This window comes from Ictalurus furcatus, chromosome 15, assembly GCF_023375685.1.
Source record: "Ictalurus furcatus strain D&B chromosome 15, Billie_1.0, whole genome shotgun sequence".
NCBI lineage: Eukaryota > Metazoa > Chordata > Actinopteri > Siluriformes > Ictaluridae > Ictalurus > Ictalurus furcatus.
The window spans coordinates 9047495-9068214 of NC_071269.1; the positions used below are offsets into that span (position 1 = coordinate 9047495).

Below are 20720 nucleotides of genomic sequence, written 5' to 3' on the forward strand. Positions count from 1 at the left end.
GCAGCTCAGCTATGAAGCGTTAGACCTCAAACTCACAGAGCGGGATGCTGAGTGCTGAAGTGTGTAAAAGTCACCCATCCTCTGTCACATCGCTCACTACAGAGCTCCAAACTGTCTCTGGAAGAAACATCAGCACAAGAACCGTGCATCAGGAGCTTCTGGAGCTGGATTTCATGGCCGAGCAGCTGCACACAAGATCACTGTGCACAATGCTGAGCGTGAGCTGGAGTGGTGTAAAGCACCGACTACGGAGTCTGGAGCAGTGGACACATCTTCTCTGGAGTGATGAGTCACGCTTCGCTATCTGGCAGTCTGATGGATAAGTCTGGATGTCAGGAGAACGTTACCTACCCGTTACCTACCAGAACACACAGAGCCAACAGTAAAGTGTGGTGGAGGAGGGATAATGATCTGAGCCAGGCTGACTGAATGAGCACAAACCCCTACAGACACGCTACAAAATCTAGTATAAATTCTCCCAGAAGAGTGGAGGCTGTGATGGCTGCAAAGACGAGAAACTCCACATTAATGCCCACGGACTTGGAATGTGATCTCCAACAAGCTCCTACAGGTGTGCTGTACTTAAATGCTTTCTGTCCCAAGCTAAAAAATAATTATAGTTATTAAATTATGACTGGTTCCCTGGCCTTTACCAGCCTTTACTAAAATCTGCTGTTTTAGTTCATTTTAATTAATGTTTTAGTTAATGTGTTTCTCACTACAGCAATAACAGTTTGTTTATTATTTATTTATTTATTACAGAGAGGAGAGAAGACGACTTCAACTGTCACAAACATCACTTTAATTTAAAACTGCACAGTTGTCTTTAAAGCAAGCTACATTCCAAACCCAGTAAAATCATGCAATAACAAAATACAAGTTTTTGTTGACATTTAAATTGTGTGTGAGATAGGGGTTCTGAAAAGTTTTCAGTCTACATAGCAGTGAGAGCTGTGTAGTAGTGTGTGTTGCCCAGCAGAGAGCAGCACAGAGCTGGTTTTAATTGTTTTTAAATGTGTGTGTGTGTGTTTGTTTTCTTAACGGGACTTCATAAACATCAGTTATTCAATCTGCATACACACCTCCTGTCACCTTCACACAGTCATAAGAACAGACTGAGGTACAAGTTCAGTACTAGATCTACAAGGCTAATGTTGCTAACAGGCAATGGGAGCATATGGCCTCCAGTTTAGCATGGTGCAGTAAGGGGGGCGATCAACGTGAATCACTTGTGCTGTGGGAGAAGCACGTACACACACAAACACTAACAAAACACGTTACCTCTACATGTCTTCATTTTAACTTTTGATCACTCATCGACTTCTGAATATTAACGCCCCATTTAATATCATTATTCATGAGATATGCAAATTAATGACGAATATTTATATTATGGAATCACCCCCTCAGTGAAAACTGGTGAAACAGCAACACAACTACAGAAATATTTACAACCAATATGTTTATGTTTAACACAACAGTATTTTCACATACACACACACACACACACACACACAGTGTTTATGCGGCACGGACACTGAAGAAAGGCAGCGCTCTGATGAATGAGTCGAGTCTGCTGGAAAACAGTTCACTTTGTAGGGTTCCTCCCAGCTCACATAGCGGGTTCTTCACTATACACTCCACATAGACCTGCACACACACACGCACACACGCACACACTTTGTATTGAGTTGTACAGGGTCCACTTCTGCACTGGCCACAGCCCTGGTTATTTACATCATTGCATTTTTTTTTACAGCTCATGCTACCACACACACACACACACACACTCACCGTGCTGTAGATCTGATGGAGGATGTCTCTGCAGTTAGGAACTCCCAGATCTGTGTTCATCACCACTTTAATTCCTGTTGGAGTTTCATAATAATGAAGTTTATAACGACTCGTCTGAAATGACACAAACCCGTCCTTCCTGATGCACACATTGAGGTTAAGGAAACACACACTCACACACACACACACACACACACACCCAAAAGTTGTTAAAGGATACATGTCGAGTGGAGACATCTTACTGACGAAGGAGCGAATGGAGAACAGCATTCCATACATCAGCTTAAACTCCTAAACACACACACACACACACACACACACACACAGGAGGAGACTCAGATATTACTCTGTGTGTGTGTATACATACATACATACATACATACATACATACATAAATATAAATGTGTTCTGACCTCCTCTTTGGAGATCCCTGCCTGTTTTTTGCGGTTCCATTCGCTGTAGTGTAGGCAGATTCCATTACGGTCGAATATGTACAGATTATAAACAGTCATCTGCAGAAACACACACACACAGTTTTTGTGTTATTATGAATATTGATGCCAGTGATTTTTGTAACAAGAAAAATTTATTTTAACCGGCACTGACTTAATATCGTGACGTCATCGTGGATCCTTAGCATCGATTAATCGGCAAACACCTCCCTCCATACTACACAACTGTTTATTCTATTAATTCCCATTCCTACACTTACATCAATTAATAATGTGGGTTTTCAGTATTAAAAATCTGTGTTTATTAAAAAGCTCTAAATAAATAAACAAATAAATAAATAAATAGAAAAATAAATAAATAAATAGATATGCCCCAAAACGAATAAATGCCCTGAATTTTATACATGAACTTACACTACAACGATAAAAACTAATTTACATGGTTGTGTATTTAACAGATCGCGTGCATATTAAGCCAATAAAACACATATTTACCTTATATTTAACTTCTCGATTCGCTTCCGTCCTCCTGCATCAGGGTCCTTCATTAATGTCCTAGCTTCACCGCTGCCTGTACAAACACTGTCTTTTACTGTAATATACACAGCCGCAGATTTTAACACGTAAAACTAGAATATTCTTTACGATGTTCGAACCGTTTCAACATCTGCGTTTTATTCTCTTTTCCAAAACACATTTAATCTATCAGGTTTTTGTAACGGCCATATCACTGGACACCTCTGGTCTGGTCGAGGACCCAAACAAGTCACTATCGCTACTGCGCACGCGCATGGTGGCTCTCTTAATTCGTGTGTGAAGTAAAATGATTCAGAGGAGCAATTATAATGCCTTCACGTGTTCTCGGATTTATCGTAAATACGAATTTCCCACTAGGAAGTCGCACATTAATGATCCCTCAAGTCGTTTATTCCGACCCGGAAACTCGGAGATAATTTTGATCCCGAGTTTCCGAGATGGGAGGAGTCTTAAACTTCCAACATGGCGGAGGAGAGGAGAGTTTCTGTACTGAATCACAGCTTTTCTTCATTTTTTTTTTAATAAATGTAGCTAACTGTTAGTGGAGCCGTCGTATTCATTTATATCAGCAACCTTTCTATCCATATTGTACATGTTTACACCGTGAAAATACTAATTTGACCAGAAATCCATTATTGTCAGCGAGCTAGCTGAGTGGTACGTGTTATAGTGTCAAAATAATAAATAAATATGTATGAATGAACCTGGGGCCTGTACCATGAAGCTGGTTAAACTCAGGGTTACGGGATTAGTTTCGAGTTAACAAAACCAAACCCATCAGATTTTATCGGTGCCATGACGCTGGTTATCATCTTTCTCTCTCTCTCAACTCAGGCTTTGATCCTTAAACTATAATTAACCAACGAGGGCGTGCACATAGCGTTCAACATGGGAAAAGCAGGTGTGTAAACTTCAGGTTGAACAGCAAGAAATTATTTTGTGGAAATATGAGGAATTTAAACCCACACTAACCACAAAAAGCAACACCGCAGCAGCTGCTAAAGCTCGGGAACTTTACTGATTGTTTAAATGTGCAAGTTTAGTTTTATAGGCTCACAGTGAGAACAAACGGATTGAAAACTTATAACCCCAACATCTTTCATATATTTTCATTTAATATAAATGTAAAATGTTTTAATTAAATGTTTCTTTGTGAAGTTCTCTTCTCACATTTTGCGCTGGAGAGTTGAATTTGTTGTGTTATTGCGTCCCATATTACCCAGAACAGAACCTGCCCCGGAGCAGATAAGCCGTGGAGCGTACGTTACTATGGCTGTGAACACAGGTAAAAGCCAAACCACTTTCATGGTACCTAAAACCCAGGGTTGGCACAAACTAAACTGAAACTTACCTGGTTAGCCACCTAAACCAGCTTCCTGGTACACACCCCTGGCGTCGTCCATCATTCCCAGTTGTGGGAAGTAGGACAAATCCGATAACACATGAAGGCAGCTTTAATCTCCGTAGTAAATCCTACACAAGAGCCACTAAAACTATAAAATAATAATAATAATAATAATAATAATTATTATAGTATTTATATTTATAGGAACCTTTCTGTGTACCCAAGGATACCATAGATATGTCAAAAAACCATGTAATACTATAGCAAAAAAAAAAAAAAAAAAATTATAATGAAAATGGAAATAAAAATAATAATCTTTTATTTCCTTTTTCTTTATTTAAATTTAGGGTTTTTTGTTTTTTTTGTTGTTTTTTTTAAAAAAAGAAAAGAAAGATATACACTGCCAGGAAGGATCCAGTGTCCAGTGTGGGTGAGTCTGTGCCCATGATAGCCTCAGATTCCTGTTCTTGGTCGACAGGAGAGGAACCTGATGTGGTCTTCAGCTGTTGTAGCTCATCCACCTCAAGGTTTTTAATGTGTTGTGTGTTGTACGATGCTTTTCTTCTCACCACAGTTTATTTGATTATTTGAGTTACTATAGACTTCCTGTCAGCTCAGACCAGTCTGGTCATTCCCCTCTGATCTCTCTTATCAACAAGGTGTTTCAGCCTGCAGATCCTCCACTCACAGGATATTTTTCTGTTTATCGCACCATTCTGTGTAAACTTTAGAGACTGTTGTGTGTGAAATTTCCAGATCAGCAGTTTCTGAAATAGACAAGCCCATCTGGCACCGACAACCATGCTATGGTTAGAGTAACACTTTAGAGATCAGACTTTTCATTCTGATGTCTGATGTGAACATTACCTGAAGCTCTTGACCTGTATCTGCATGACTTTATACATTGCAGTGCTGCTGCCACGTGATTGTCTGATTACATAACTGCATGAATAAGTAGGTGTGCAGGTGTTATTAAATGAAGTGTAGTTATAGTCCAATATTGTTCGACCCCAAACGGTATTAATTATTACTGTTATACTGTTATTAAGCTGTTAGCTCTTAACATCAATTTTATCATGCTCCTTTAAAATTAGACTTTTAAAAAGTAATAGATTAATTAGAGATGTCATGGGTGTGTGAATACAGTGAAAGCTTTACCAGTCAGTATGGAGTAAAAAAGAGGATTTTTCGAGGAGAAATTGTTAAATTGTAACATTTTGTTCTTTTTTTTTTTTGCAATTTCAGAGGCTCCCTAGTGTAGAACTGTTATAGAAGTGTATAGATGTGATGAGGTGGATTAGTAGCCCCTTTTACATGCCGAGTTTGCTGTTGTCTGTTTCCTTCTTGTTTACATTAGCATTGTAGTTAAAACTATATTAAAATCTCTCCTCACTCTGACTTTATTCCACAGGTTGAGGGAATGAAAAATGCCTTTACTTTGTGTCTCAGCCATGCGAGTAAAATTCATGTGTTGTATAAATACTTTGCGAGTTTTTTTTGTGATTGTTGCAGCCAAAAATGATTTTGATCTTGATTTTGCTGTGACTTTTTTTGAAAAGTGTGTTTTTTTGTGCTTTTAATTTTTTTTTTTAAATTACTTGAATTGCAGGAAATAGTTGTGCGCTCTTTCACAGTGATGTTTGTTGGTAAACGAGAGCTTTTAGCTGTACTCATGTTCGACGCACCTGAATCGAAGAGACCTTTGGCTGAACGTGCGTTGTGATGACATCACATGACACGTCTCGGCCCAAAACTACCGAACATCTGCTGTAATTTTGAAAAATTGCAGCTCCTCTGAATATTGCAGTTTGCTTGATTTTGCATTAATTTCTGTGATCACAAAATCTTAAAGTCCTGCAGGATTTTATAGAGAATATAGAAGGTTATAGAATCAGGTTTATCGTGGTTTAGAACGTGCAATATCTCACACAACTTTATGTAATAAAATGCAACTAATATAAGATGTATTCACAAAAAGTAAAATTCAAACATCTAACAAGAATTCAAGAAGTCAAGTTTTTGTTCTTATTGTTCATTTTTTTAAAAATAAGAGTTACAGAATGAAATATGGACACACAATGAAAATTCTCTAAAGAAAGAAGTGACTACTTCTATAAAAACACTTGACAAACAAAACGCAAAAAAGTGTAAGTGTTCTCACCGAAGTAACAAATTTAGAAAACAATATATTTGTTGTTTTTAAAGATAATTGCAATACACATTGTTGAACCAGCTATGAGGACCTCATTACAATAAAAACTCAGACTGATGTCTCTGCCACTGGCTCAGGTGTGTCCATGTGGGCAGATTCAGAAAGACCACACTTTTCTTTCATCCTAATTAGAGATCCCCAGCTTCCCGGTCCTCCTCCTTTCATCTCCCACTCACCCACCACCCACTCTGTCTCTCCTTTCCTGTCCTCCATCAAACTCCCACTCTCCTCCCTGAGGATTAGGCTGTACCGTGTCTTTCTTCTCTCCAACCCTCCCTCTCTTCTCCCTTTGTCTCTCTCCAGCATCCCCCAGCAGTTCTCCTCCACCTCCTTCCATCCTTCTATCTCTTCCTCTCGGCTTATCACCCTGTATAAAGTTTTCCTGAACACTTCCTCCCTGTCTTTGGTTTCCGTCTCTTGCTCTCTGTGCAGAGTCACTGCCGGCAGCAGTCTATTTTAGCCACTGCATCAGTTCCTCTTTTCTTTTCTTCATCCTCGTTCCTCGTTCCATCTCTCCTCTCATCCACTTCACCGTCCTCATCTCCTTTTGAGATGAACAGCACAGAACGGAACACTGGCTGAGTTTCTTGTATCATCTCCGGGGGTAAAAACAGCACTCTCTCTTCCTCAGTTCTGTCCGCTGTCAGTGACTCGTCTGCAGTGACGAGTGGTGTAGAAGATGTTGTGGTTGGCTCAGTGGTTGTTGGTGTAGAAGATGTTGTGGTTGACTCAGTGGTTGTTGGTGTAGAAGATGTTGTGGTTGGCTCAGTGGCTGTTGGTGTAGTTGGTTGAACAGTTGTAGAACCTGGTGTCATAGTTGTTCCCATATTGTCTGTTGGTATAGTTGGTTTAGTGGTTGTTATTGTAATAGTCGTTGGGTTATTAGCTGTTAGTGTAGTTGGAGTAGGAGTAGAACTAGTCTCAACAGTCTTTGGCGTAGTTGGTTGAATGGTTACTGATGGAGTTGCTAGGATTGCTGTTGTTATGACCTTTTGTTGGATGATGGCTGTGGTCAGTGCTGTGGTTGGTGCACTTGTTCGTTGAGTTGTGTGAGCAGTGGAGTGTTGTGAGTCGGTATATGAAATGCAGTACTCGTCCTCCGTCAGGTCCACTATAGCTCGTCCCTGTAGTGTGGGCGGAGCAGAACACACCACACTCTCTGGGGCATTCTCAATGCTGGAGGGTCCTGTGTGATTGTAAACGTTATGACCCTGGTCATTCAGGTAGCGCTGCAGGTAACTCACCTGGCAGGTGCAAACCCACAAATTTTTGGAAAGGAAGACATAAGGTAATTCATATTTTGAGGCAAAAAATTTGTCAGGAAGGTGCTGGAGAAGATTCTCTTCCACATCAAATTTCTTCAAATTGCTGGATGAAATCTGCTCCAGCAAGTGGGGTGGCAGGATTTGCAGCTTGTTGCATGAAAGGTTAATGAGCTCTAGGAGTGGCAGGTCACTGAAGGTCGTACTGTCAAGGGAACTGATGGTGTTTCCATCCAAATAGACCTCCATGAGAGAAGGGGTGGACTTAAATGCAGCTCCGCTCAAACCAGTCAGCTTGTTATTAGACAGTCTCAACACTCTCAGGTTTTGCAGCACAGGACCTGAGAGAGACCAGGTGGAATTATGAATTACAATATTTGCACAATTTATATGTGTGTTAGTCTGATCTGGAATAAACAATGACATAGTAAATGTAAGTCACAAGAATGTATCTGATTGGTCAGAACTTTGTTGTTCCTCTTTAAAAAATTCAATCAAAAGCAGAAGTTGAGGAAACAAGAGATGTAGTTGATGTTTGTACGTTTACTGACTGTTAATACTTATAATTGTTGATACTTAATAATTTACTTCAGGATGGAAACACAGCCCTGCCCACATTCTCTGCCACTTACCTGATTGGTCAATGGTGCTGATCAGGTTTTGGCTCAGGTCCAGTTCATGCAAGTGTGTGAAGGTGGTGTAGATGGCCCAGGATAGAGAGACAAACGCATTCTGAGCAAGGACGAGTGTCTGTGTTTCAAGATCTATCCCATCAGGCACTGTAGAGAGACCCTGACTCACACAGCTCACACGAGGGCGATGGTCTTTGTCCCTGTCACTGTGGCAGCTACTGATGGTTGTTACCATGGAGTGTTGCGAGACGAGGAGGAAGAGAATGAGGAGCATGCTGACAAGAAAAATATGTAAACATTATAACAAAACTAAATATTCACAATTTTAACAATTAAACATAAAATATAATAATAATAATAATAATAATAATAATAATAATAATAATGAAGCCTAAAAAGGCTCCCACACACTCATCACTAACACTTCTAATGGATTATTTCAGTTTACTTTAATTCCTGTATTTATTATTTTTATTATTATTATTATTATTATTATTATTATTATTATTATTATTCTCGAACAGCTCTGTAAAGATTTTACCTTAAAGCTGTTTCTCCTGCTGAGGCGACACACACACTGATCCTCACTTCACACACTCCACTTTTTAACAGCACTTTACAACACTTTATCATGAAACACCACATTTCCTTTAATGGGAACAATGAGCTCTGCATTTGTGTGTGTGTGTGTGTGTGTGTGTGTGTGTGTGTGTGTTGTAATAAACTTGTGTATGCATTAAGATGAGAGAGCGTTAGAATGCACACTCTTATCATTTGCAGTGTAATGTTTCAACATATAAATATATTATGCCCCTTGCTGCTGAGATCTGGATTGTGATTGGTCAGAAGGAGTTGATTAGTTTTCTATAACAGCAGCTTGACAGTAGCACAGCTTTATATTAATGTTCTCAAGCTGTTTTTTTTTTGTCTTATTAATTGAAGAGAGAGAATAAAGAGACTTACTATAGCTGCTAAAGTGGTTCTATATATACTATATATATTATTTGCAAACAATTATATAAACACTGTTCTAGAGAAACTGTAGTGTTTGTCCTGCAAAGACAAAAAAAAGTGATAATTTCAGACTAGTCCTGTAGGAATAGTGTGTACCTGATAGTGTACCCTATACGTGCACTAATATAGAGTGCTGTATGGTCTCATGCACAAGACACACACTAATTTATTTATTTATTTATTTATTTATTGAATGAATGAATGATATTTTATCACAAACCTGTGAAACACACACGCACTAAAAAAAGTAACCAGAAAAGATCAGATCCCATCAGGTCTGAGTTTATTTATTTAATTATTTTCTTCTTCAATATTTGGTTGTTTCTTCCTTTTCCACTTTTTCCTCCGTTTCCTTTATTCTTTACTTCACTTTTTCCATCACTTGCTTTTTTTAGTTGTTTCTTTCTTTTGTTCTTTTGTCTACATGTTAATTCTTTTTCACTTCTTTTTCCATTCATTAATTTTGCTTTAGCTTCCTCTTTTTATTGTTGTTCTCTCTTTTATTCTCTCTCTCTCTCTCTCTCTCTCACACACACACACACACACTCAGACAGGTGTTTTCTTGCTCTCGAGGTCAGGTGCACTAAGTCGGCGTCTCAGGCGAGGGGGTGTGGTGTATCTTTGGCTCCGCCCTAAGCTCCACTGGGCAGGTTCAGAGTGTGTGTTACTTGGCAGTGTGTGTGCAGTGGGCGGAACCAGGTACATTAGAAATGGGGGAGGACACTGCTGGGGTCGGTTGTGCTGAAGATGGTTGCCATAGTAATCCCGGGGATAGCCTCTTGCCACAGGGCTCGGTGACCGTCGGCGATAGTGACTGTGTTGGTCGTTGCTGTCACCATGGTAACTGCGTCCATGGTGACTGGCTGAACTGTCCACAGAGTTCCTCCTGTAGTGCCACTGCTGCTGCTGCTGTGGGAAGTGACTGTTGCTGAAGGGTGTGCGCATGCGCTGGGTTCCCATGGCAACTGGCAACTGCAACATAGATGGGAGGATGAACAATGGTACCTCATGGGCGGGACTGGGATTTGCTAATGGAACCATGTGGTTCAGAGGTGGAGTGATGTGGTTTGGAGTGGAAGGATGTTTTGGCCCCTCCCTCCTTTCTTCCTCAGTGGGTGGGGTTATATTGTGGGCAGGGCTCCAGGAGTGCCTGTGGTGTGGGTTGCTCTTAAAGGGAAACTTCAGCTTACACTCATGTGGAGGAATGAACCGCCCCGTTCCAGGCAGGTGAACCATGCCTCCTTCCCCAGCCCGGCCTCCGGTCCCGCCCCCTGTCTGTCGCAGAATTTTTGTAATTTGCTGTTGCTGCAGATTTTGGAGTCGTGTTTGTTCCTGTTTAAGCCAGCGGAGCCGCCCCCTGCGGAAGGCGGGGTCTTCTTCCATCAGACGCGAAGCTCTTGACCTGTATCTGCATGACTTTATACATTGCAGTGCTGCTGCCACGTGATTGTCTGATTACATAACTGCATGAATAAGTAGGTGTGCAGGTGTTATTAAATGAAGTGTAGTTATAGTCCAATATTGTTCGACCCCAAACGGTATTAATTATTACTGTTATACTGTTATTAAGCTGTTAGCTCTTAACATCAATTTTATCATGGTCCTTTAAAATTAGACTTTTAAAAAGTAATAGATTAATTAGAGATGTCATGGGTGTGTGAATACAGTGAAAGCTTTACCAGTCAGTATGGAGTAAAAAAGAGGATTTTTCGAGGAGAAATTGTTAAATTGTAACATTTTGTTCTTTTTTTTTTTGCAATTTCAGAGGCTCCCTAGTGTAGAACTGTTATAGAAGTGTATAGATGTGATGAGGTGGATTAGTAGCCCCTTTTACATGCCGAGTTTGCTGTTGTCTGTTTCCTTCTTGTTTACATTAGCATTGTAGTTAAAACTATATTAAAATCTCTCCTCACTCTGACTTTATTCCACAGGTTGAGGGAATGAAAAATGCCTTTACTTTGTGTCTCAGCCATGCGAGTAAAATTCATGTGTTGTATAAATACTTTGCGAGTTTTTTTTGTGATTGTTGCAGCCAAAAATGATTTTGATCTTGATTTTGCTGTGACTTTTTTTGAAAAGTGTGTTTTTTTGTGCTTTTAATTTTTTTTTTTAAATTACTTGAATTGCAGGAAATAGTTGTGCGCTCTTTCACAGTGATGTTTGTTGGTAAACGAGAGCTTTTAGCTGTACTCATGTTCGACGCACCTGAATCGAAGAGACCTTTGGCTGAACGTACGTTGTGATGACATCACATGACACGTCTCGGCCCAAAACTACCGAACATCTGCTGTAATTTTGAAAAATTGCAGCTCCTCTGAATATTGCAGTTTGCTTGGTTTTGCATTAATTTCTGTGATCACAAAATCTTAAAGTCCTGCAGGATTTTATAGAGAATATAGAAGGTTATAGAATCAGGTTTATCGTGGTTTAGAACGTGCAATATCTCACACAACTTTATGTAATAAAATGCAACTAATATAAGATGTATTCACAAAAAGTAAAATTCAAACATCTAACAAGAATTCAAGAAGTCAAGTTTTTGTTCTTATTGTTCATTTTTTTAAAAATAAGAGTTACAGAATGAAATATGGACACACAATGAAAATTCTCTAAAGAAAGAAGTGACTACTTCTATAAAAACACTTGACAAACAAAACGCAAAAAAGTGTAAGTGTTCTCACCGAAGTAACAAATTTAGAAAACAATATATTTGTTGTTTTTAAAGATAATTGCAATACACATTGTTGAACCAGCTATGAGGACCTCATTACAATAAAAACTCAGACTGATGTCTCTGCCACTGGCTCAGGTGTGTCCATGTGGGCAGATTCAGAAAGACCACACTTTTCTTTCATCCTAATTAGAGATCCCCAGCTTCCCGGTCCTCCTCCTTTCATCTCCCACTCACCCACCACCCACTCTGTCTCTCCTTTCCTGTCCTCCATCAAACTCCCACTCTCCTCCCTGAGGATTAGGCTGTACCGTGTCTTTCTTCTCTCCAACCCTCCCTCTCTTCTCCCTTTGTCTCTCTCCAGCATCCCCCAGCAGTTCTCCTCCACCTCCTTCCATCCTTCTATCTCTTCCTCTCGGCTTATCACCCTGTATAAAGTTTTCCTGAACACTTCCTCCCTGTCTTTGGTTTCCGTCTCTTGCTCTCTGTGCAGAGTCACTGCCGGCAGCAGTCTATTTTAGCCACTGCATCAGTTCCTCTTTTCTTTTCTTCATCCTCGTTCCTCGTTCCATCTCTCCTCTCATCCACTTCACCGTCCTCATCTCCTTTTGAGATGAACGGCACAGAACGGAACACTGGCTGAGTTTCTTGTATCATCTCCGGGGGTAAAAACAGCACTCTCTCTTCCTCAGTTCTGTCCGCTGTCAGTGACTCGTCTGCAGTGACCTGGTACGCCCTCAGGGTCACTCCTTGGCTGCTGTGGACTTGCCGTTTGATTGGTTTGTAAAGTGTGATGTAAATGATGATGAGCCAGAGGAACAGCATGCAGGAGAAAATGGCAGAGAAAATACACAGCAGCAAAACTGTGATAAATAACCACCAGCACCATGACACTGAGCGCTGGCCACCACCGTGCCCTGAGAGAATCCCTCCTGCAGTATAGGTCACCATAGTAACTGACTTAATAGTTGTTGGGTTGTTGGTTGTTAGTGTAGTTGGAATAGGAGCATTCTTTGGTGTAGTTGGTTGAACGGTTGTTTGTGTAGTTGATGATGTTGTGGTTGGCTCAGTGGTTGTTGGTGTAGAAGATGTTGTGGTTGGCTCAGTGGTTGTTGGTGTAGAAGATGTTGTGGTTGACTCAGTGGTTGTTGGTGTAGAAGATGTGGTTGGCTCAGTGGCTGTTGGTGTAGTTGGTTGAACAGTTGTAGAACCTGGTGTCATAGTTGTTCCCATATTGTCTGTTGGTATAGTTGGTTTAGTGGTTGTTATTGTAATAGTCGTTGGGTTATTAGCTGTTAGTGTAGTTGGAGTAGGAGTAGAACTAGTCTCAACAGTCTTTGGCGTAGTTGGTTGAATGGTTACTGATGGAGTTGCTAGGATTGCTGTTGTTATGACCTTTTGTTGGATGATGGCTGTGGTCAGTGCTGTGGTTGGTGCACTTGTTCGTTGAGTTGTGTGAGCAGTGGAGTGTTGTGAGTCGGTATATGAAATGCAGTACTCGTCCTCCGTCAGGTCCACTATAGCTCGTCCCTGTAGTGTGGGCGGAGCAGAACACACCACACTCTCTGGGGCATTCTCAATGCTGGAGGGTCCTGTGTGATTGTAAACGTCATGACCCTGGTCATTCAGGTAGCGCTGCAGGTAACTCACCTGGCAGGTGCAAACCCACAAATTTTTGGAAAGGAAGACATAAGGTAATTCATATTTTGAGGCAAAAAATTTGTCAGGAAGGTGCTGGAGAAGATTCTCTTCCACATCAAATTTCTTCAAATTGCTGGATGAAATCTGCTCCAGCAAGTGGGGTGGCAGGATTTGCAGCTTGTTGCATGAAAGGTTAATGAGCTCTAGGAGTGGCAGGTCACTGAAGGTCGTACTGTCAAGGGAACTGATGGTGTTTCCATCCAAATAGACCTCCATGAGAGAAGGGGTGGACTTAAATGCAGCTCCGCTCAAACCAGTCAGCTTGTTATTAGACAGTCTCAACACTCTCAGGTTTTGCAGCACAGGACCTGAGAGAGACCAGGTGGAATTATGAATTACAATATTTGCACAATTTATATGTGTGTTAGTCTGATCTGGAATAAACAATGACATAGTAAATGTAAGTCACAAGAATGTATCTGATTGGTCAGAACTTTGTTGTTCCTCTTTAAAAAATTCAATCAAAAGCAGAAGTTGAGGAAACAAGAGATGTAGTTGATGTTTGTACGTTTACTGACTGTTAATACTTATAATTGTTGATACTTAATAATTTACTTCAGGATGGAAACACAGCCCTGCCCACATTCTCTGCCACTTACCTGATTGGTCAATGGTGCTGATCAGGTTTTGGCTCAGGTCCAGTTCATGCAAGTGTGTGAAGGTGGTGTAGATGGCCCAGGATAGAGAGACAAACGCATTCTGAGCAAGGACGAGTGTCTGTGTTTCAAGATCTATCCCATCAGGCACTGTAGAGAGACCCTGACTCACACAGCTCACACGAGGGCGATGGTCTTTGTCCCTGTCACTGTGGCAGCTACTGATGGTTGTTACCATGGAGTGTTGCGAGACGAGGAGGAAGAGAATGAGGAGCATGCTGACAAGAAAAATATGTAAACATTATAACAAAACTAAATATTCACAATTTTAACAATTAAACATAAAATATAATAATAATAATAATAATAATAATAATAATAATAATGAAGCCTAAAAAGGCTCCCACACACTCATCACTAACACTTCTGATGGATTATTTCAGTTTACTTTAATTCCTGTATTTATTATTATTATTATTATTATTATTATTATTATTCTCGAACAGCTCTGTAAAGATTTTACCTTAAAGCTGTTTCTCCTGCTGAGGCGACACACACACTGATCCTCACTTCACACACTCCACTTTTTAACAGCACTTTACAACACTTTATCATGAAACACCACATTTCCTTTAATGGGAACAATGAGCTCTGCATTTGTGTGTGTGTGTGTGTGTGTGTGTTGTAATAAACTTGTGTATGCATTAAGATGAGAGAGCGTTAGAATGCACACTCTTATCATTTGCAGTGTAATGTTTCAACATATAAATATATTATGCCCCTTGCTGCTGAGATCTGGATTGTGATTGGTCAGAAGGAGTTGATTAGTTTTCTATAACAGCAGCTTGACAGTAGCACAGCTTTATATTAATGTTCTCAAGCTGTTTTTTTTTTGTCTTATTAATTGAAGAGAGAGAATAAAGAGACTTACTATAGCTGCTAAAGTGGTTCTATATATACTATATATATTATTTGCAAACAATTATATAAACACTGTTCTAGAGAAACTGTAGTGTTTGTCCTGCAAAGACAAAAAAAAGTGATAATTTCAGACTAGTCCTGTAGGAATAGTGTGTACCTGATAGTGTACCCTATACGTGCACTAATATAGAGTGCTGTATGGTCTCATGCACAAGACACACACTAATTTATTTATTTATTTATTTATTTATTGAATGAATGAATGATATTTTATCACAAACCTGTGAAACACACACGCACTAAAAAAAGTAACCAGAAAAGATCAGATCCCATCAGGTCTGAGTTTATTTATTTAATTATTTTCTTCTTCAATATTTGGTTGTTTCTTCCTTTTCCACTTTTTCCTCCGTTTCCTTTATTCTTTACTTCACTTTTTCCATCACTTGCTTTTTTTAGTTGTTTCTTTCTTTTGTTCTTTTGTCTACATGTTAATTCTTTTTCACTTCTTTTTCCATTCATTAATTTTGCTTTAGCTTCCTCTTTTTATTGTTGTTCTCTCTTTTATTCTCTCTCTCTCTCTCTCTCTCTCACACACACACACACACACTCAGACAGGTGTTTTCTTGCTCTCGAGGTCAGGTGCACTAAGTCGGCGTCTCAGGCGAGGGGGTGTGGTGTATCTTTGGCTCCGCCCTAAGCTCCACTGGGCAGGTTCAGAGTGTGTGTTACTTGGCAGTGTGTGTGCAGTGGGCGGAACCAGGTACATTAGAAATGGGGGAGGACACTGCTGGGGTCGGTTGTGCTGAAGATGGTTGCCATAGTAATCCCGGGGATAGCCTCTTGCCACAGGGCTCGGTGACCGTCGGCGATAGTGACTGTGTTGGTCGTTGCTGTCACCATGGTAACTGCGTCCATGGTGACTGGCTGAACTGTCCACAGAGTTCCTCCTGTAGTGCCACTGCTGCTGCTGCTGTGGGAAGTGACTGTTGCTGAAGGGTGTGCGCATGCGCTGGGTTCCCATGGCAACTGGCAACTGCAACATAGATGGGAGGATGAACAATGGTACCTCATGGGCGGGACTGGGATTTGCTAATGGAACCATGTGGTTCAGAGGTGGAGTGATGTGGTTTGGAGTGGAAGGATGTTTTGGCCCCTCCCTCCTTTCTTCCTCAGTGGGTGGGGTTATATTGTGGGCAGGGCTCCAGGAGTGCCTGTGGTGTGGGTTGCTCTTAAAGGGAAACTTCAGCTTACACTCATGTGGAGGAATGAACCGCCCCGTTCCAGGCAGGTGAACCATGCCTCCTTCCCCAGCCCGGCCTCCGGTCCCGCCCCCTGTCTGTCGCAGAATTTTTGTAATTTGCTGTTGCTGCAGATTTTGGAGTCGTGTTTGTTCCTGTTTAAGCCAGCGGAGCCGCCCCCTGCGGAAGGCGGGGTCTTCTTCCATCAGACGCGAAGCTCTTGACCTGTATCTGCATGACTTTATACATTGCAGTGCTGCTGCCATGTGATTGTCTGATTACATAACTGCATGAATAAGTAGGTGTGCAGGTGTTATTAAATGAAGTGTAGTTATAGTCCAATATTGTTCGACCCCAAACGGTATTAATTATTACTGTTATACTGTTATTAAGCTGTTAGCTCTTAACATCAATTTTATCATGCTCCTTTAAAATTAGACTTTTAAAAAGTAATAGATTAATTAGAGATGTCATGGGTGTGTGAATACAGTGAAAGCTTTACCAGTCAGTATGGAGTAAAAAAGAGGATTTTTCGAGGAGAAATTGTTAAATTGTAACATTTTGTTCTTTTTTTTTTTGCAATTTCAGAGGCTCCCTAGTGTAGAACTGTTATAGAAGTGTATAGATGTGATGAGGTGGATTAGTAGCCCCTTTTACATGCCGAGTTTGCTGTTGTCTGTTTCCTTCTTGTTTACATTAGCATTGTAGTTAAAACTATATTAAAATCTCTCCTCACTCTGACTTTATTCCACAGGTTGAGGGAATGAAAAATGCCTTTACTTTGTGTCTCAGCCATGCGAGTAAAATTCATGTGTTGTATAAATACTTTGCGAGTTTTTTTTGTGATTGTTGCAGCCAAAAATGATTTTGATCTTGATTTTGCTGTGACTTTTTTTGAAAAGTGTGTTTTTTTGTGCTTTTAATTTTTTTTTTTAAATTACTTGAATTGCAGGAAATAGTTGTGCGCTCTTTCACAGTGATGTTTGTTGGTAAACGAGAGCTTTTAGCTGTACTCATGTTCGACGCACCTGAATCGAAGAGACCTTTGGCTGAACGTGCGTTGTGATGACATCACATGACACGTCTCGGCCCAAAACTACCGAACATCTGCTGTAATTTTGAAAAATTGCAGCTCCTCTGAATATTGCAGTTTGCTTGATTTTGCATTAATTTCTGTGATCACAAAATCTTAAAGTCCTGCAGGATTTTATAGAGAATATAGAAGGTTATAGAATCAGGTTTATCGTGGTTTAGAACGTGCAATATCTCACACAACTTTATGTAATAAAATGCAACTAATATAAGATGTATTCACAAAAAGTAAAATTCAAACATCTAACAAGAATTCAAGAAGTCAAGTTTTTGTTCTTATTGTTCATTTTTTTTAAAAATAAGAGTTATAGAATGAAATATGGACACACAATGAAAATTCTCTAAAGAAAGAAGTGACTACTTCTATAAAAACACTTGACAAACAAAACGCAAAAAAGTGTAAGCGTTCTCACCGAAGTAACAAATTTAGAAAACAATATATTTGTTGTTTTTAAAGATAATTGCAATACACATTGTTGAACCAGCTATGAGGACCTCATTACAATAAAAACTCAGACTGATGTCTCTGCCACTGGCTCAGGTGTGTCCATGTGGGCAGATTCAGAAAGACCACACTTTTCTTTCATCCTAATTAGAGATCCCCAGCTTCCCGGTCCTCCTCCTTTCATCTCCCACTCACCCACCACCCACTCTGTCTCTCCTTTCCTGTCCTCCATCAAACTCCCACTCTCCTCCCTGAGGATTAGGCTGTACCGTGTCTTTCTTCTCTCCAACCCTCCCTCTCTTCTCCCTTTGTCTCTCTCCAGCATCCCCCAGCAGTTCTCCTCCACCTCCTTCCATCCTTCTATCTCTTCCTCTCGGCTTATCACCCTGTATAAAGTTTTCCTGAACACTTCCTCCCTGTCTTTGGTTTCCGTCTCTTGCTCTCTGTGCAGAGTCACTGCCGGCAGCAGTCTATTTTAGCCACTGCATCAGTTCCTCTTTTCTTTTCTTCATCCTCGTTCCTCGTTCCATCTCTCCTCTCATCCACTTCACCGTCCTCATCTCCTTTTGAGATGAACGGCACAGAACGGAACACTGGCTGAGTTTCTTGTATCATCTCCGGGGGTAAAAACAGCACTCTCTCTTCCTCAGTTCTGTCCGCTGTCAGTGACTCGTCTGCAGTGACCTGGTACGCCCTCAGGGTCACTCCTTGGCTGCTGTGGACTTGCCGTTTGATTGGTTTGTAAAGTGTGATGTAAATGATGATGAGCCAGAGGAACAGCATGCAGGAGAAAATGGCAGAGAAAATACACAGCAGCAAAACTGTGATAAATAACCACCAGCACCATGACACTGAGCGCTGGCCACCACCGTGCCCTGAGAGAATCCCTCCTGCAGTATAGGTCACCATAGTAACTGACTTAATAGTTGTTGGGTTGTTGGTTGTTAGTGTAGTTGGAATAGGAGCATTCTTTGGTGTAGTTGGTTGAACGGTTGTTTGTGTAGTTGATGATGTTGTGGTTGGCTCAGTGGTTGTTGGTGTAGAAGATGTTGTGGTTGGCTCAGTGGTTGTTGGTGTAGAAGATGTTGTGGTTGACTCAGTGGTTGTTGGTGTAGAAGATGTTGTGGTTGGCTCAGTGGCTGTTGGTGTAGTTGGTTGAACAGTTGTAGAACCTGGTGTCATAGTTGTTCCCATATTGTCTGTTGGTATAGTTGGTTTAGTGGTTGTTATTGTAATAGTCGTTGGGTTATTAGCTGTTAGTGTAGTTGGAGTAGGAGTAGAACTAGTCTCAACAGTCTTTGGCGTAGTTGGTTGAATGGTTACTGATGGAGTTGCTAGGATTGCTGTTGTTATGACCTTTTGTTGGATGATGGCTGTGGTCAGTGCTGTGGTTGGTGCACTTGTTCGTTGAGTTGTGTGAGCAGTGGAGTGTTGTGAGTCGGTATATGAAATGCAGTACTCGTCCTCCGTCAGGTCCACTATAGCTCGTCCCTGTAGTGTGGGCGGAGCAGAACACACCACACTCTCTGGGGCATTCTCAATGCTGGAGGGTCCTGTGTGATTGTAAACGTTATGACCCTGGTCATTCAGGTAGCGCTGCAGGTAACTCACCTGGCAGGTGCAAACCCACAAATTTTTGGAAAGGAAGACATAAGGTAATTCATATTTTGAGGCAAAAAATTTGTCAGGAAGGTGCTGGAGAAGATTCTCTTCCACATCAAATTTCTTCAAATTGCTGGATGAAATCTGCTCCAGCAAGTGGGGTGGCAGGATTTGCAGCTTGTTGCATGAAAGGTTAATGAGCTCTAGGAGTGGCAGGTCACTGAAGGTCGTACTGTCAAGGGAACTGATGGTGTTTCCATCCAAATAGACCTCCATGAGAGAAGGGGTGGACTTAAATGCAGCTCCGCTCAAACCAGTCAGCTTGTTATTAGACAGTCTCAACACTCTCAGGTTTTGCAGCACAGGACCTGAGAGAGACCAGGTGGAATTATGAATTACAATATTTGCACAATTTATATGTGTGTTAGTCTGATCTGGAATAAACAATGACATAGTAAATGTAAGTCACAAGAATGTATCTGATTGGTCAGAACTTTGTTGTTCCTCTTTAAAAAATTCAATCAAAAGCAGAAGTTGAGGAAACAAGAGATGTAGTTGATGTTTGTACGTTTACTGACTGTTAATACTTATAATTGTTGATACTTAATAATTTACTTCAGGATGGAAACACAGCCCTGCCCACATTCTCTGCCACTTACCTGATTGGTCAATGGTGCTGATCAGGTTTTGGCTCAGGTCCAGTTCATGCAAGTGTGTGAAGGTGGTGTAGATGGCCCAGGATAGAGAGACAAACGCATTCTGAGCAAGGACGAGTGTCTGTGTTTCAAGATCTATCCCATCAGGCACTGTAGAGAGACCCTGACTCACACAGCTCACACGAGGGCGATGGTCTTTGTCCCTGTCACTGTGGCAGCTACTGATGGTTGTTACCATGGAGTGTTGCGAGACGAGGAGGAAGAGAATGAGGAGCATGCTGACAAGAAAAATATGTAAACATTATAACAAAACTAAATATTCACAATTTTAACAATTAAACATAAAATATAATAATAATAATAATAATAATAATAATAATAATGAAGCCTAAAAAGGCTCCCACACACTCATCACTAACACTTCTGATGGATTATTTCAGTTTACTTTAATTCCTGTATTTATTATTATTATTATTATTATTATTATTATTATTATTATTCTCGAACAGCTCTGTAAAGATTTTACCTTAAAGCTGTTTCTCCTGCTGAG

At 40.6% G+C, this 20720-nt stretch overlaps 4 protein-coding genes across 4 annotated transcripts; all 4 read right to left on the minus strand.

Annotated features, from left to right (window-relative positions):
• Window positions 1-779: 779 nt before the first annotated feature.
• On the minus strand, window positions 780-2944 carry trappc1 (trafficking protein particle complex subunit 1). The gene is made up of 5 exons (XM_053644335.1): window positions 2742-2944; window positions 2208-2306; window positions 2015-2085; window positions 1795-1933; window positions 780-1650 (listed from the first exon to the last, which is right to left on the minus strand). Exons 2-5 carry the CDS (start codon window positions 2304-2306, stop codon window positions 1522-1524), a joined length of 438 nt encoding a protein of 145 aa, XP_053500310.1. The 5' UTR covers window positions 2742-2944; the 3' UTR covers window positions 780-1521.
• A 9470-nt stretch (window positions 2945-12414) lies between these two features.
• LOC128619438 (platelet glycoprotein Ib alpha chain) lies at window positions 12415-14617 on the minus strand. The gene is made up of 2 exons (XM_053643619.1): window positions 14220-14617; window positions 12415-13928 (listed from the first exon to the last, which is right to left on the minus strand). Exons 1-2 carry the CDS (start codon window positions 14491-14493, stop codon window positions 12415-12417), a joined length of 1788 nt encoding a protein of 595 aa, XP_053499594.1. The 5' UTR covers window positions 14494-14617.
• Window positions 14618-15363: 746 nt separating this feature from the next.
• On the minus strand, window positions 15364-16581 carry LOC128619439 (kinesin-like protein KIF1C). Its single transcript, XM_053643620.1, has one exon. The coding sequence runs from the start codon at window positions 16579-16581 to the stop codon at window positions 15745-15747; it is 837 nt and encodes a 278-aa protein (XP_053499595.1). The 3' UTR covers window positions 15364-15744.
• Window positions 16582-18365: 1784 nt separating this feature from the next.
• LOC128619440 (platelet glycoprotein Ib alpha chain-like) lies at window positions 18366-20690 on the minus strand. The gene is made up of 2 exons (XM_053643621.1): window positions 20174-20690; window positions 18366-19882 (listed from the first exon to the last, which is right to left on the minus strand). The coding sequence occupies exons 1-2, from the start codon at window positions 20445-20447 to the stop codon at window positions 18366-18368; spliced, it is 1791 nt and encodes a 596-aa protein (XP_053499596.1). The 5' UTR covers window positions 20448-20690.
• Window positions 20691-20720: the final 30 nt, after the last annotated feature.